Consider the following 14,008-nt stretch of genomic DNA (forward strand, 5'->3'; position numbering starts at 1 on the left):
ACGTTATAAGAATATCGAGTCACTTTCTTGTAGTAAAACGTGTTAAGGGATTACAAATTTTCGTGCGCTTAACATAAAGGAGAGTTTGAATTGTTTCTGGAACAAAGTTCCTTATGGGACGATGCGGAGGGGTACCCTAACCGGGAAAAAACGTCCGTAACGTAAGATTTTTATGTGTAATGCACACAGTGTATGACTTAACTTTGTAAAACGTACAAATTAATAATGCACACAGTGTACGACTTAACTTTGTAATAGCGTTCGTTTGCGCAATACAGTAACTCTTATGCAAACAACCGTGAATGAAGTGTACCACAATAGGTTCGCACGTTACTAAATGACCGTGGGTTGTTGCGAAACCTCCAGTTTGAGGTTTGAGGTTGAGGTAGAGTGTTGATACCCACAGGTGCCGACTCACAAGAGGTCTTACCACCAGTAATTACGCATATTATAATTTTTCGGGTTTGATTTTTATTACACCATGTTATTCCTTCGTCGTGGAAGTCAATCGTGAACATTTGTTAAGTAGGTATTTCATTACAAAAATTGGTACCCGCCAGCAGGATTCGAACACCGATACATCGCAAGATACAAATGCACCGAACGTCTTTTCCTTAACGCCATGACGACTTCATTGTTGGAAGACAGCCGCGGCCAGGAAGGTCAAGTACCTGGGCGTTACCCTGGATGCATCGATGACATTCCGCCCGCATATAAAATCAGTCCGTGACCGTGCCGCGTTTATTCTCGGTAGACTCTACCCCATGATCTGTAAGCGGAGTAAAATGTCCCTTCGGAACAAGGTGACACTTTACAAAACTTGCATAAGGCCCGTCATGACTTACGCGAGTGTGGTGTTCGCTCACGCGGCCCGCACACACATAGACACCCTCCAATCCCTACAATCCCGCTTTTGCAGGTTAGCTGTCGGGGCTCCGTGGTTCGTGAGGAACGTTGACCTACACGACGACCTGGGCCTCGAATCAATGCGGAAATACATGAAGTCAGCGTCGGAACGATACTTCGATAAGGCTATGCGTCACGATAATCGCCTTATCGTTGCCGCCGCTGACTACTCCCCGAATCCTGATCATGCAGGAGGCAGTCACCGTCGACGCCCTAGACACGTCCTTACGGATCCATCAGATCCAATGACCTTTGCATTAGATGCCTTCAGCTCTAATACTAGGGGCAGGCTTAGGGACCCCGGTAACCGTACTCGTCGAACTCGACAAAGAGGTCGACGTGCAACCTAACCCATGCATCAGCCCGCTGAGTTTCTCGCCGGATCTTCTCAGCGGGTCGCGATTCCGATCCGGTAGTAGATTCATTCGCGAAACAATTGCTCTTGAGCTGTTAGGTCTCCTTCGGAGGCGCTCGGGTAGCTGTTAGCAAATCCCACCCCTCCTGGCTGAGTCTTTGCTCGTCCACCTGTCCTGGTGAAACTGGAAAGGCCTCCGGGCCACCAGTAATCCTTCAATCATAAAAAAAAAAAACAATTGGTGACGGTGTTCGCATTGCAATGTCGATGATCTCTAGTAATCTAGCTATCACCACGTCTGCCCATCATCAAAAGCACTAAATAATTGATTAAAAATAGTGCGCGTACAACTTGGTGCACGAGGAAGAAGTGAACCTTATTTGGCGGTGTGTAGTATTGTGGATTTCTCAATTTTAAATCCTTAAATCAAATTTATCTTGTCATAGGGAACGCTGTGTATAAGTATAAGAGAAACGACCTAGATCGCTTTGTCCTCTCCCTCTCTCCACGGTCGAGTGGGTCGCGAGACGCTCTGTCTTTTCTCTCACTCTCGCTCTTCCTAAATTATATCTTTTCTCTCTAGCCGTAACGAATCTGTTGCGAGTAAAATTTTACTCTCAAGGCATTTGTTTAGTGTAAGGAAGAACTAAAGAAGTTTTACTTAAATACAGAATCAAGTTATATGATATTCAATGATATATGCTTCGAGTATTCTGTCAGTAAGGAAACCAACAAGAAGACATTTTATTTATTTATTTTTTATTGCTTAGATGGGTGGACGAACTCACAGCCAACTTGGTGTTAAGTGGTTACTGAAGCCCATAGACATCTACAACGTGAATAGCGCCACCCGCCGTGAAATATGTGTTCTAAGGTTTCAGTATAGTTACAACGGCTGCCCCACCCTTCAAACCGAGACGTATTACTGCTTTATGGCAGAAAATAGGCAAGGTGATGGTACTCACCCGTGCGGACTTGCAAGAGGTCTTAAAATCCATATTATCTCAACACTTAAAAATTTATATAACATGAGATTGAGTTGACGTAACATTTTCTACGGTACACATTAATTTTAAAGCCAACGCAGGTTTGAGGGTAATTCGATACGTGATCTGCGTCACGCGATGACGTCACACCGTGCTTACCGAGGGCTAGGTCAAGTTTACTCAATGTTTTGGCATTTTCCGACAACCGATCCTATGAAAAGGAACGTAGGCGTTTAATGTAGAGGTATAGCAATGAAATTGAGAAATTACTTAGCGCTTTCGTCTTTGACAACGACATGTGGGCGTCAGAGTTTTCGAAAGCGATTTTTCGAATTACCATTTTATTTGAATGGAATAAAGTTTCAATTTGCTTAATTTTCTTTTCTTCTTCTTACTCTTATCCCACTGTATGGGGCTGGTGTAGTGTGGCCTTTGTTCCATTCAGGCCTATCATACGTCACGTCTGCACTCACACTCTTCTCACGTATACATTAGATTAAATTAATGGTCTGATTTAATTTGATATAACTACTAATTAACGGTAAGCAGTGGCTTGGCTCTGCCTCTGGTATTGCTGATGTCTATGGGCAACGGTAACCACTCACCATCAGGTCGGCCGTATCCTCGTCTGCTTACAATGGCAAAAAAATATAAAAATAATAATAACGTGCCATTTAATCCGCTATTGTGGTTTGTTTTTCATTTATAGCCTAACTTACATAGTTAAGTTAATAATAAATAATAGGGCTTTATAAATATCAAGCAACAAAAATACCTGTTAAATATTTTGTTTTAGTGAATGGGCTAAGCTCAGTGCGGCTTTAATTGGTTACAGGAGTCCATAGACATCACGATATGAATAGCACCGCTCACCTTGACACAATATGAGATTGATTTCTCAGCTATACGCAAAATACGCATACTTATAAACACTATAAATATTTTGAAGTGAAAACTTCTTTAGAATCGTTGTGATTTCAAACCGGATGCAACGAAAAAAACGACAGGTAAGAGACACAAATACAAAAATGTGTAGGATGAAGCCAGCAAAGAATGAGACAGAAATATACATACTATTTAATACAGCGCCATCTGTGAGATTTTTTAATACTAACGTGTGTATGAAAGCTCTTGTAGTGAATTTTAATTTAGGATTATACGTGAAATTAAAATGTCAATTCACAGAGGGCGCTACCTTACAATTATTTACTAATGACAAAATTTTACATATACTTAAGACGTTTAGGATAATTGTATTTTAATTTTGGAAGGTTTCACTTCTACCACGTGTGAATTGCACACATGTAATTTTTTTTTTTTTATAATGACCTTTAATGACAACGATATTTTTTTCTCTAGTTCTCATTTTCATCACAATGTTTTTGAAGAGTACTACAGCACAATTTTTCGCTAAGCAAAAATCCACTCATGTAACGATTCACTTAAGCCTGGATCTGACATATACACGTCTAGTGCACTCGTAATCCGCTGCTAAACCGATGAAAGTACAAGAGAAAAACAACTTAAACAGCTCGAAATACGGATCAATTTATTTTTAATAACCTGAAGTACAGTTTCGTTCTAAAAGGACCCTTGAAACTGCACCGACCGCATCCTTTGTTTTTATTCGTATTTGCACGTGGAGCCGACTCCCGGCTATATTGAATTACAGAAATAAAATACGGATTTTAATTCAAAAGTAAATTTTGTTGAAACGCTTATCCTGGTTAGTGGTTTTTCAAACGGAAAACATAAATTACCTATTGTTACGCGCTGGGGCTCGGGATAAATAAAAATTCTACCGAATTTACAAGTTAACACTGTATTAGCACTTAAAACACTTCACAAACACTTTAAAATTCTCAATTCGCTTCTTCCGCTTCGCTTCAGGAATCCGTTCGCTGTTTCGCTTCGAGTAGTTCCTAATATTAACTGCGTGCCATCTCTGCAACGCTTTTATAGTCGAGACGAAATCCCTAGAATCGTCGAGAATATTCCACAAAAGTCGAGTATTGTGTGTTTCCGCTATCTGACAACAGATAGTTCTGTACTTCTCGAGCGTTCTAGATGCTACTAGATCCTTCGATATTCGTTCGGCTATTCGGCGATAGATGGCGTTACTCTTACAGGCTTAACACTATTAATTAATTTAAATTGGATGTCGAACGCGGTATTTGAACAGTATTGCATCTTTATTAGATATGGTTCGTCAATGGCCCACAATTTTGGTCCGGGACCAAGTCTCCGCACAAAATCCAATAGGTACTGAGAACTTTCGGTGTGCTTGAGACCGCCGTGGCCATTCACTAAATGTCTCCCCTAAAATCTCGCTCGAACATCTGATTTTCGTCCGAGATAGAACCTGGGAGGTGCAGGAGGCGTGAGAGCAGAGGAACACCACGCGTGGCTTCACCAAAAACGTCTAGCTGGTGGAAACGTAGTCGTCCAGCCATTAAAACGTTCTACATCAGACATCTCGGTCGGTGGCCACTGCTTACTACTGAGGAATCGCGTTTGAGAAACACCGTGGAGAGGATGCATGCAGCGGCTACAGTTAGTATAGTTAGGCAAACTCAGCACAGAAACGGGCGGGCAATTGTTGAAAAGAGAGGAAAGACAGAAAGCAATGACCTCGAACGATTGCTCAGAGCATTCCTGATGGAACATACGGTGCAGAGAACAAAGAGAACCGAAGTCCATTCGTAGACCCTGATGCTTCAAAATATCTACGAGAAAGAAATTATTCTTAGGAAGTCTTAGGTAATCTTAGGTATTTGGGTGCACCGGCCTAGATTTGGGAGTCTAACCACGAACATAATAAAGTTGAGACTTTGACCAGTTGTGAAAGCTGTGAATTCGAATACCTTACTAAAAAATTAAGCCACAATTTTACCGTTGAAAGTTCACAGCTTACAGTCGTAAAGCTTGTAACAGTGGCCTTGCGTGTATCGACTAAACAGCTAACGCTATGGTTTTTCGTTGATTCAAAAGAACGTGGGTATCTATTTAATGTCTAAATGTCTTTGATGAAACCAAACTCTGTCAATTCGATTGTTTAAATTGAATGATGTCCTTCAAACAAACGTCTTGTTGCCCTCATTTTCCACAGTGATGGCACAACGGGAATACTTATGGCAATGTGATTTCTAGATTCACTGGTGGTTTTGTGAATCCAATACGAATGCAATAGTTATGATAATCCAACGTATTTCGGCTCCGAAAAAACATTGGAGTTTGAAGACTGTTATGATGTAATACGATTGAGAACAACTTATTGGGAGTGGCTTCTGTCTCAAGGTGGTTAGATTCACATACACTTACAAAATCCAGATTTTAGTTACGTAGGTACTTGATAAGTACCTTACCTATTTTGTCAGATTTCACTATATTTCAAGCTAATCTAGAAGTCTTGTTAACAAAATTACTTTTACTATGAACTGTTCTATCGTTTGAAGGGTCTTTATAAAATATAATGAAACCTTCACTACCTAATATGAGTAACAAAATTCAATGTCCACTGGCACATGTAGCCACTTAACACTCATTCAAAAAATAAAATACTTACCTTCATGAGCATTCAAATTAATGTAAATAAATAAAGAAATAAATAATAAATAAATAAATATTTACTAACAATCACGCCACGTTAACTGGTCCCGTGATAAGTTCGTAAAGAACTTGTGTTACAGTTAACCAGATAACGGAAATAAATGTAAGATTTTTATTATACACATACATATATTTAATATACATCCATAACCCTGGAAAAGACATTTATATTTATCATACAAATATCTTCCCTTGGCGGGATTCGAACCCGCGACCCCCTTGTGTAGTGACCATGTCACTTACCACTTACCAGACACCAGACGGCCGTTGAAATACGTTTGATCAACCCACGATGTATTAACTCAATCTTATAATAGTACCTAAATCGAATGCCTTAAACTAGTAAAGAACCAACATCACTAACAGTATCTAGAAAATGCTTCTATCATGAATCGTAATATCCATTAACGCGTTTTACCCCTAAGCTGACTCCATTGACACTGCACCGATCACAATCAAAGCTCCGCTGTATGCTGATTGATGTTAACGTGGCTTTTGAGCTTCGAATCGCATTAAAGACGACGCAGCGATTAAGCTCGCACGAACAGGCTTTTAAGCTCGCTAATGTCATTCGCGTATCCCATGAATCAAATTGAAATTTAAGGACGAGCCCATTAGAATTGTTAATATCTTAGAATTTGCATTGATTAAATCTAAAATCAGCTTCGGCGGTTCGAGACTTTGAAATGGATTGGTAATGTGTCTAAAAAGATTTGGAGTGAATTATGATTTTTAATGAAATATGATTTAAATATTACTAGTTATACTCTATCAAGATTCGCTGTTGAGTTCATGTTCAATGAGAAATGTTTGAAATACACGTATTTATTGAAACTCCTTAAACACATAATATTAGGGAACAACAGAACATTCTCTTAAGTGTGGATGATGCTAGTACATAGAAAGTTTCAACTCAATTTCAAGTCGTTTTGGCCCAAAGCATAAGACGTCCGGTGCATTCGTATGTAGCGATGCACCGGTGTTCGAAACCAATTTTTCTAATGAAATACGTACTTAGCAAATTATCACGATTGACTTCCATGGTGAAGGAATAACATCGTGTAATAAAAATCAAACCCGCAAAATTATAATTTGCATAATTACTGGTGCCAGGACCTCTTGTGAGTCCGCACGGATAGGTACTACCGCCCTGCCTATTTCTGCGGTGAAGCAGTAATGCATTTCGGTTTGAAGGGCGGGGCAGCCATTGTAACTATACTGAGACTTTAGAACTTATATCTCAAGGTGGGTGGCGTTTTTACGTTGTAGATGTAAATGGGCTCCAGTAAGCACTTACCATCAGGTGGACTGTGAGCTTAGACGGGTGGACACAATAAGTAATAAAAAGATAAAAGAAAAAAATTGCGCAGGTTTATTTATTAAGCTTAAGTAAAGCTTACTTATTGTTACTGCAAGTTGTAGACATCACGAATGAGAGAACCTACCCAGTTAAACACACATGAGATCGATGTTTCAGTTGCTTTATGTGAGAACCCTTTCTTTGAAGCGAAACTCATAACTGCTTTGCTGCAGAAACAGGCTGCCTGATTATACTTATCCGTCCACGATCTACCTCGAACTTCTTTGATTGTTTCATAGAGATTATTCAATCACAGGAAAGTACAGTATGTTGGGAGCCAGATCGGTATTGTTGTTTTGCCTTCTTTTTCTTGTATGCTCTAGTTTGGAAACCTATAATACAGTCGCTATTAAGTAGTGAAAAAGCCATTTCACATTCAGTTTTTGGCCACGTTTACTGGAATATCTATAAAAATACATCTCAACTTCAAATCCAAGATAGACATCCAAAATCTTTGATTGGTTTTAACGGGATTACAAAATTGTTTCATCTAGTTAAAATATATCTTAAGTTTTACAAACTATACTATCTATTGTATAATGACATGACAGAATTAAACATCAAACGATAATTGATAACACTCGCCTATTGTCCTTCAAAATGTTTTCGATGTGCATGTCTGTTCTATTGCTTATATGTATAATATGTTTTCTGGTGTTTTTCTGTGATGTTTGACTGTTGCTATTTTATTGTAAGCGTCTTAAGAATTTGAGTTTTTTTGAGTGTTACATAAAGTATTCACAAGTGTTCCACAGACGACAATATAATTAATTATTTAATAACGTCACCAATGACTCGGTTGAGGAAAATTACGAGTGTCGCACTCGGCATGTATGGCAATAGTATTCTGTTTGGTTTTCATGTGTCGTAGACTTAGTTGACTTGAAATGAAACATTAAGGACTAGAAATATGTATTATTATGTGTATATTTCTCAAAGAAAATAGAAGGTAGTTAGCTTTATATTCAAATTTCGACGAATAACAAACACCTAAGTCGTCTTTGACCACAAGAAGTTTTAAGCTATTGTACTTGCTTCGGCAGAAAAAAGGCAGTACATATACTAAAATTGGAACGATATAGAGAAGATTAGCATGGCCCCTGCGCACGGATGACACGCAAAATCGTGAAGCGTTCCACATTTTTTTAAACGGTAGGCAGCGGCTTGGCTCTGCCCCTGGCATTGCTGAAGTCCATGGGCGACGATAACCACTCACCATCAGGTGGCCCGTATGCTCGTCTGCCTACAAGGGCAACAAAAAAAAAATTCGAAACACCGAAAATACGAATGAAACAAGTGAGAGATTAAATCATAAAACAGTTTTAATTGTATCACAATATTGAATCGAATTCAGTCTTGCTTAGAATTGAAAATCGATAATGCGAAATATAATAAAGTATTATTAAAAGAATCACATGAAAGACGATTTTCAAATTCATTTATTTCGTAAGCATCGTAGAATCGTTATTATTGCAACGAAACCTCATTTACAGCACTTCTGAATATCATTATTTGGAACTGAAAAGCTTTGTGGCATGAACAGCTTTTGTGTTTCGCGAAAATAGAAGCATTAATAGCTTTCGAACCTTCAGCTAATACCGTCAATTGTGTTGATTAAACGAAAGGTGCTGATTAATGAGGTTTCGTTCCTGAATGTTCTGTGTCTCGTTGTGTATTATGTCCGTGTTGTGTTGCACAGCGAGCCTGCCCCCTCAGCAATGTCAGCACTCCATCAGTTCGGGGCAGAAATGTTGCGTCTCTCTCGAGGCTTGGAAGCTTCCGCGGCGGCTAAACCGCAGTTTCGAGGGTATTTAACCAATTGGCAATATTTGTTGGCTTTGTCGTATCTACTTCAATGCTTTTGTTATTTGATTTAAATTTTTTTTGTGTGTCTTAATGTAACTTTTCAGTTTTGTCCTTTTTAAAAAGATTATAAGAAGAATAACTGTAGAGGTAATGAATAACCTGTGTGATCTATCTCATTTTAATTAGTTCACTTTTCTAGGACAAACATCTCCGAAAGAGGCGGAATGCTGACGCCTGGTTCATTAAGTGTATCTTCGAGTTCTCCATCTTCAATGCTGCAAGATCGACGAAGACCATCATCTTCGGGTGACCCGACACCCGTTCATCGACCTAGAAGTGCCTCGGACGACGAGAGCAACGACGGTCTATTAGCACCATCCAATCTTACTGCTAAATCCAGAAGTTCCGAAGATGGTCTTCTTTTACCACCTCCCTGCACCTGTCCCTATTTTGGCTCAGATTCAACACCTCCTCGACGTACCACTGAAGTAATAATCGTACCTGGTGGCGATATAAACGGTTGCAATGGATTTCCAAAAAACGGTAATATGAGAGATGAACCATCCACCCCAATATTCCGACGGTCAAGTAGAGGCGCGTCATCAATGGTAACTTGGGACGAAGCGAGAAGATTTCGAAGGGGCTCTAGCTTTGGTGGCGCAAGAACAACTTTGTCCACTCCAGTGCGCAGTATTCGAACTCAGAGATCGATGCGATCTCAGCCTAACACGACTCATCAGCGGCAAACACCACGAACGCATCATTCTAGAAATTCCAGTGTAATTTCTAGAAATTCTTCTCGTCACGGGAGAATATTGCGTTTAGAGCAAAAAGCCACAAAAGTATTAGGCGTTGTTTTTTTTACGTTCGTCGTTCTCTGGGCTCCGTTTTTCATCCTTAACATGGTACCGGCTGTATGTCCCGACTGCGAAGGGAAAATCGCTCATTGGGTATTCGATTTTGCACTATGGCTAGGCTATGCGAGCTCAATGGTGAATCCAATATTTTATACGATCTTCAATAAAGTGTTCAGGCAGGCCTTCAAAAAGGTATTAAGGTGTCAATATTGTAAATACAGGAGATAGCAAGCGCCTTGGGAGCGCGTCCGTCCGACCTCTGATCCGGGTATTGGCGCTCTCTCAGTCAATAAAAATATAAGGCCACGGTTCGCTTGAGCTGGAAGATGAGCTATACGACTCTTAGTTCTCTTATTGCGTGTAAATATGCCACAAACTGGTCTACCGTATTAATTTCAATCACTTATGTCAACCACTTTCCCTAATGTGTCGCACAAATAATAATATTTACCCACCTCCTGAACTCGTTACTATGTATGTATAAATTATTATGTAGAACTAAAAGATTATGTGTACTATATCTAGTAATTTGAACGTAATTACGGAAAGATATAATCTAGAATAGCTTGTAAACAATGTTGTTAGCGCTATCGATTTAATTAAGGGGAAAAACGAAAGCTTTGTGCTTAGTGATTTTTATCAGAACTAATTTTAAGACTGATTTCTTTGTTAAATACTTTTAGGAAACTGTGGTTGTTTTGTATTTCTGGTCGAACAAATACTTTTAATGTCTGAATGAATCTCACATCATTTAATTTTTAATTGACTAGTGCTGTAATTGTAGGTTAGCGTTATTGCGAATTATCAGAACTCAAATGACCATGGAGTGGGAGTGGACCGGTATTGCCTCCGTCGAACAGCTGTTCCGGCTGGCTGCTGATAAAAATGAATATAGAAAGCTAACGGCCAACCTTCCGGATTGAAGAGGCACTGGAAGAACAAGAAGAAATGACCATAGTAATTACTGAGCTCAAAGCAGTAAATGAAATAAATTGATTAATAATGTTTGAGAAGTGAAATCATATAAGTTATCGAATTGGAACAATTTCGAACAATATATTAAAAATAAAAATTAACTTTCCATTATTTTTTTTATATTTCTATCGCACACAATGCAAATCTACTAAAAAGTCAACTGGGTCGACCATTGCCTTCTTCTTTTTGCTTTACATTGAAGATTCACGTAAGTTAAACTTTTTTTTTATGTTTGAGAGATTACTGGTGGCCCAGTGGCCTTTCCAGTTATGATAATACTCATAATTTGGCTTACTAAAATAATTTCGTTTTCTACTTACCTCATTTCAGTATTTCATTTCCATTGCGGGCTTCGATATGGAATAATGCGTCATTTATGTATTCGATTACTCTTAAAACTACACATAGATCACATTATTATTTATGTGTTTAATTTATATTTCAATAAACATACCATTATTTACTCTACACTTTAGTTGACTGGTAGACGATGCGTTAGAAATTAAATCCGCCAATTTAAATAAATACATTAAGTGTAATAAAAAAATAAATAATTTAACGTAATTTCAAACCTAGAGTGTATTTTAATTAACCCTTATTAATTTAATATTAAATCCTTATATCGATTAATATATTTACAGGCTGACAAAAAAGCTGAAAACACTACAGTACAGTTCTAGCGGCAGCCTTTTTATTTCCTCACAATTCAAACTTGTAAGCCGTCCATAAGAAACTAACAAAACTTTTAATTGAAGTCAAGGAATCAGTTTAAAATGCCCCATTTCTGTTGGATAATCAGACCTTGGTCAAGTTCATTATAAATATTATACACACAGCCGCTGAATCGATAATCGTAGCTATCAGAACCATAGGAGCTATAATAATTCAATTATAATAATTGTCTTTGTACATACACAGGACCGTCTGAAGGCTCAAAAAAATTATTAAAATAGTATGCTTGAAATACCTTTGAAGGCTTTAAGACTTTCTCAAGCAATTCACTCTTTCGCAATAAATAATCGTAGGACTCTCAAGCTAATGAATTCACGCTTTAGTAAACAGCATTAATTCATTTTCTTACAAAGGAATAAATATTTTAAGCATTAAATCCTCTGAAATTCACATGAATATAAACACAGATGATTAGTGTTGGAAAATCTGTTGTTTCGTTTTTTAATTTTTTTTATTACCATTGTAGGCAGACGAGCATACGGCCACCTGACCACCTGATGGTGAGTGGTTACCGTCGCCCATGGACTTCAGCAATGCCAGGGGTAGAGCCAAGCCGCTGCCTACCATCTATCGTTTCAACTAAATTAATTTAATCTCACTTGAAGTAACTGGTGGTAGGATATGACATATGCCGCTAAATAGACTTCTTGATCTGATAGTAGACGCATAAAACAGTTGCTTTTGAGCTATCAGGTCTCCTTTGGATGTGCTCAGGCAGTTGTTGGCAAACCTTCTCCATCTGGCTCAGCCTTTAAGCTCGCTCATTGGCCCTTACGAAGCTGGAAGAGCTTTACTATAGATATACTTTCATCCCCAAAAAAATACCCCATTTTGGTTCTTTTGCATAAACAACTTGATTACCAAATCGGAATCATTGTTCTCTTTAAATAGGTAGAGCACTTATATTAAGGAAATTCGATATGGTAATAGTTTGAATTTAGGATAAAAAAATACAGGCTTCTATTAATCTCATAGCTACGTACGGGTATTTGTAATGTATTTAAAATGGAGTCCTTCAGGACGAAACAACGGATTGAATGTAATCAAATTAAATCAATGTAATTTCTGTATGCTAATTTAACTAAAGTGATTATTATTTTTTAATCAATACCTAATATTCTCTTACGTAATCATAGCAGAGTTAGGTCAAAAATTACTGACATTAGAAGGTGAGTTGGTAATGTTGAAATATTAGTACATATATACTAGTGATATTCCATAATAGTATGCATACCCACGTCATGGATAATTGATAAAAAAATCGAAACTGAGCATTATTTAGTTTTTTTTTTTAAAAGTTTTATCAAAGTAAAGAACTTAACGGTAGGCAGCGGCTTGGCTCTGTCCCTGGCGTTGCTGAAGTCCATGGGCGACGGTAACCACTCAACATCAGGTGGGCCGTAAGCTCCTCTGCCTACATGTGCAATAAAAAAAAGTAATCATGATCGATAGCATATTAATAATATAAATTTTAGTAATATTAATGGCCAGATCTAGTCGTATGTGCCAGGGATTCTACACTCAAATAAACTTTTGCGAGTTCACAATGGTATTTTTATGTCACCCCAAAACGAAACGAGTCGCGATGGATTATGAAATATAATATTGTAGACTTGATTAGTACGTAGTTAAGTTAAAGATAAGACGCCCGTAAGTTGAATATTAGACTTTCGAAGCACTTTTGCTTTGAAGTTACTACAATAGGTTGCTGGAATTCACGAAACTTTGAAGCAAAATTGTGAAATGAATAATACAATCCTGTGTCTAAATCATTGAGTGTATTTTAATGATCGTTTCTTAGTGGCCTGAAATCAGAACGCCCTGAACGCGGTTTGATTTGCAATACAGTCGTCAAACAAAAACTTTTATCTGTTATGCAACATTTCAATAATACATATACATAAGCTCTGTTATAAATGAAAATGCATTTTTTTAAATGAAGTACATAATGTAATATTATTTATTTAATATATTTTATACACACAGCTGTTAGAAGAAGCACGACAATGAGGATACAGAGTGCAAGGGCACTACTTATTAAAATTAATTAAATATTATTAAAATTTATACCTACATGTTTATTAAAGTCTCAGCAAAAATAAAAAATAAATTTTATTCGAAATGGCCACTATGGTATTTTATCTGTTTGGCCACGAATCTATGGATTTATGAACCGTTTCCAAGGGAAATTTCGCCACTACTTGCTCCAAAGATTTTTTAAGAGACTCAATGTCGCCGTATCGCTTAGAGCAGACCTGTCTTCTAAAACTGACCATAATTTGAAGTCTAAAGGGTTGAAGTCTGGGCCAGTCTTTAGCGCTTATAAAGTCCGAAATGTTGGTTTCAAACCAGGCTTGGGTAGTTCGTGCCTTGTGACCAGATGCAGAGTCCTGCTGAAAAGTCTACGGTATATTTTTAAAAA

At 38.0% G+C, this 14,008-nt stretch overlaps 1 protein-coding gene and 1 pseudogene across 2 annotated transcripts in view; both read left to right on the forward strand.

The window, feature by feature from the left end:
- LOC101743666 (5-hydroxytryptamine receptor 2A) overlaps positions 1-12,068 on the forward strand; it is a 44,193-nt gene extending 32,125 nt beyond the window's left edge. Inside the window, exons 6-7 of one of the 2 annotated variants that reach the window (XM_021353308.3) lie at positions 8,916-9,023; positions 9,222-12,068. In XM_021353308.3, coding sequence (XP_021208983.1) covers positions 8,916-9,023; positions 9,222-10,107 — 994 coding nt within the window. In that variant the 3' untranslated portion in view covers positions 10,108-12,068. The remainder of the gene's footprint in view (positions 1-8,915; positions 9,024-9,221) is intronic. The other variant, NM_001309554.1, reaches the window with a different exon arrangement.
- On the forward strand, positions 8,244-8,361 carry LOC119629651 (U6 spliceosomal RNA; annotated as a pseudogene).
- Positions 12,069-14,008: the final 1,940 nt, after the last annotated feature.

This window comes from Bombyx mori, chromosome 15 (genome assembly GCF_030269925.1).
Source record: "Bombyx mori chromosome 15, ASM3026992v2".
In the NCBI taxonomy this organism is placed as follows: Eukaryota; Metazoa; Arthropoda; class Insecta; order Lepidoptera; family Bombycidae; genus Bombyx; species Bombyx mori.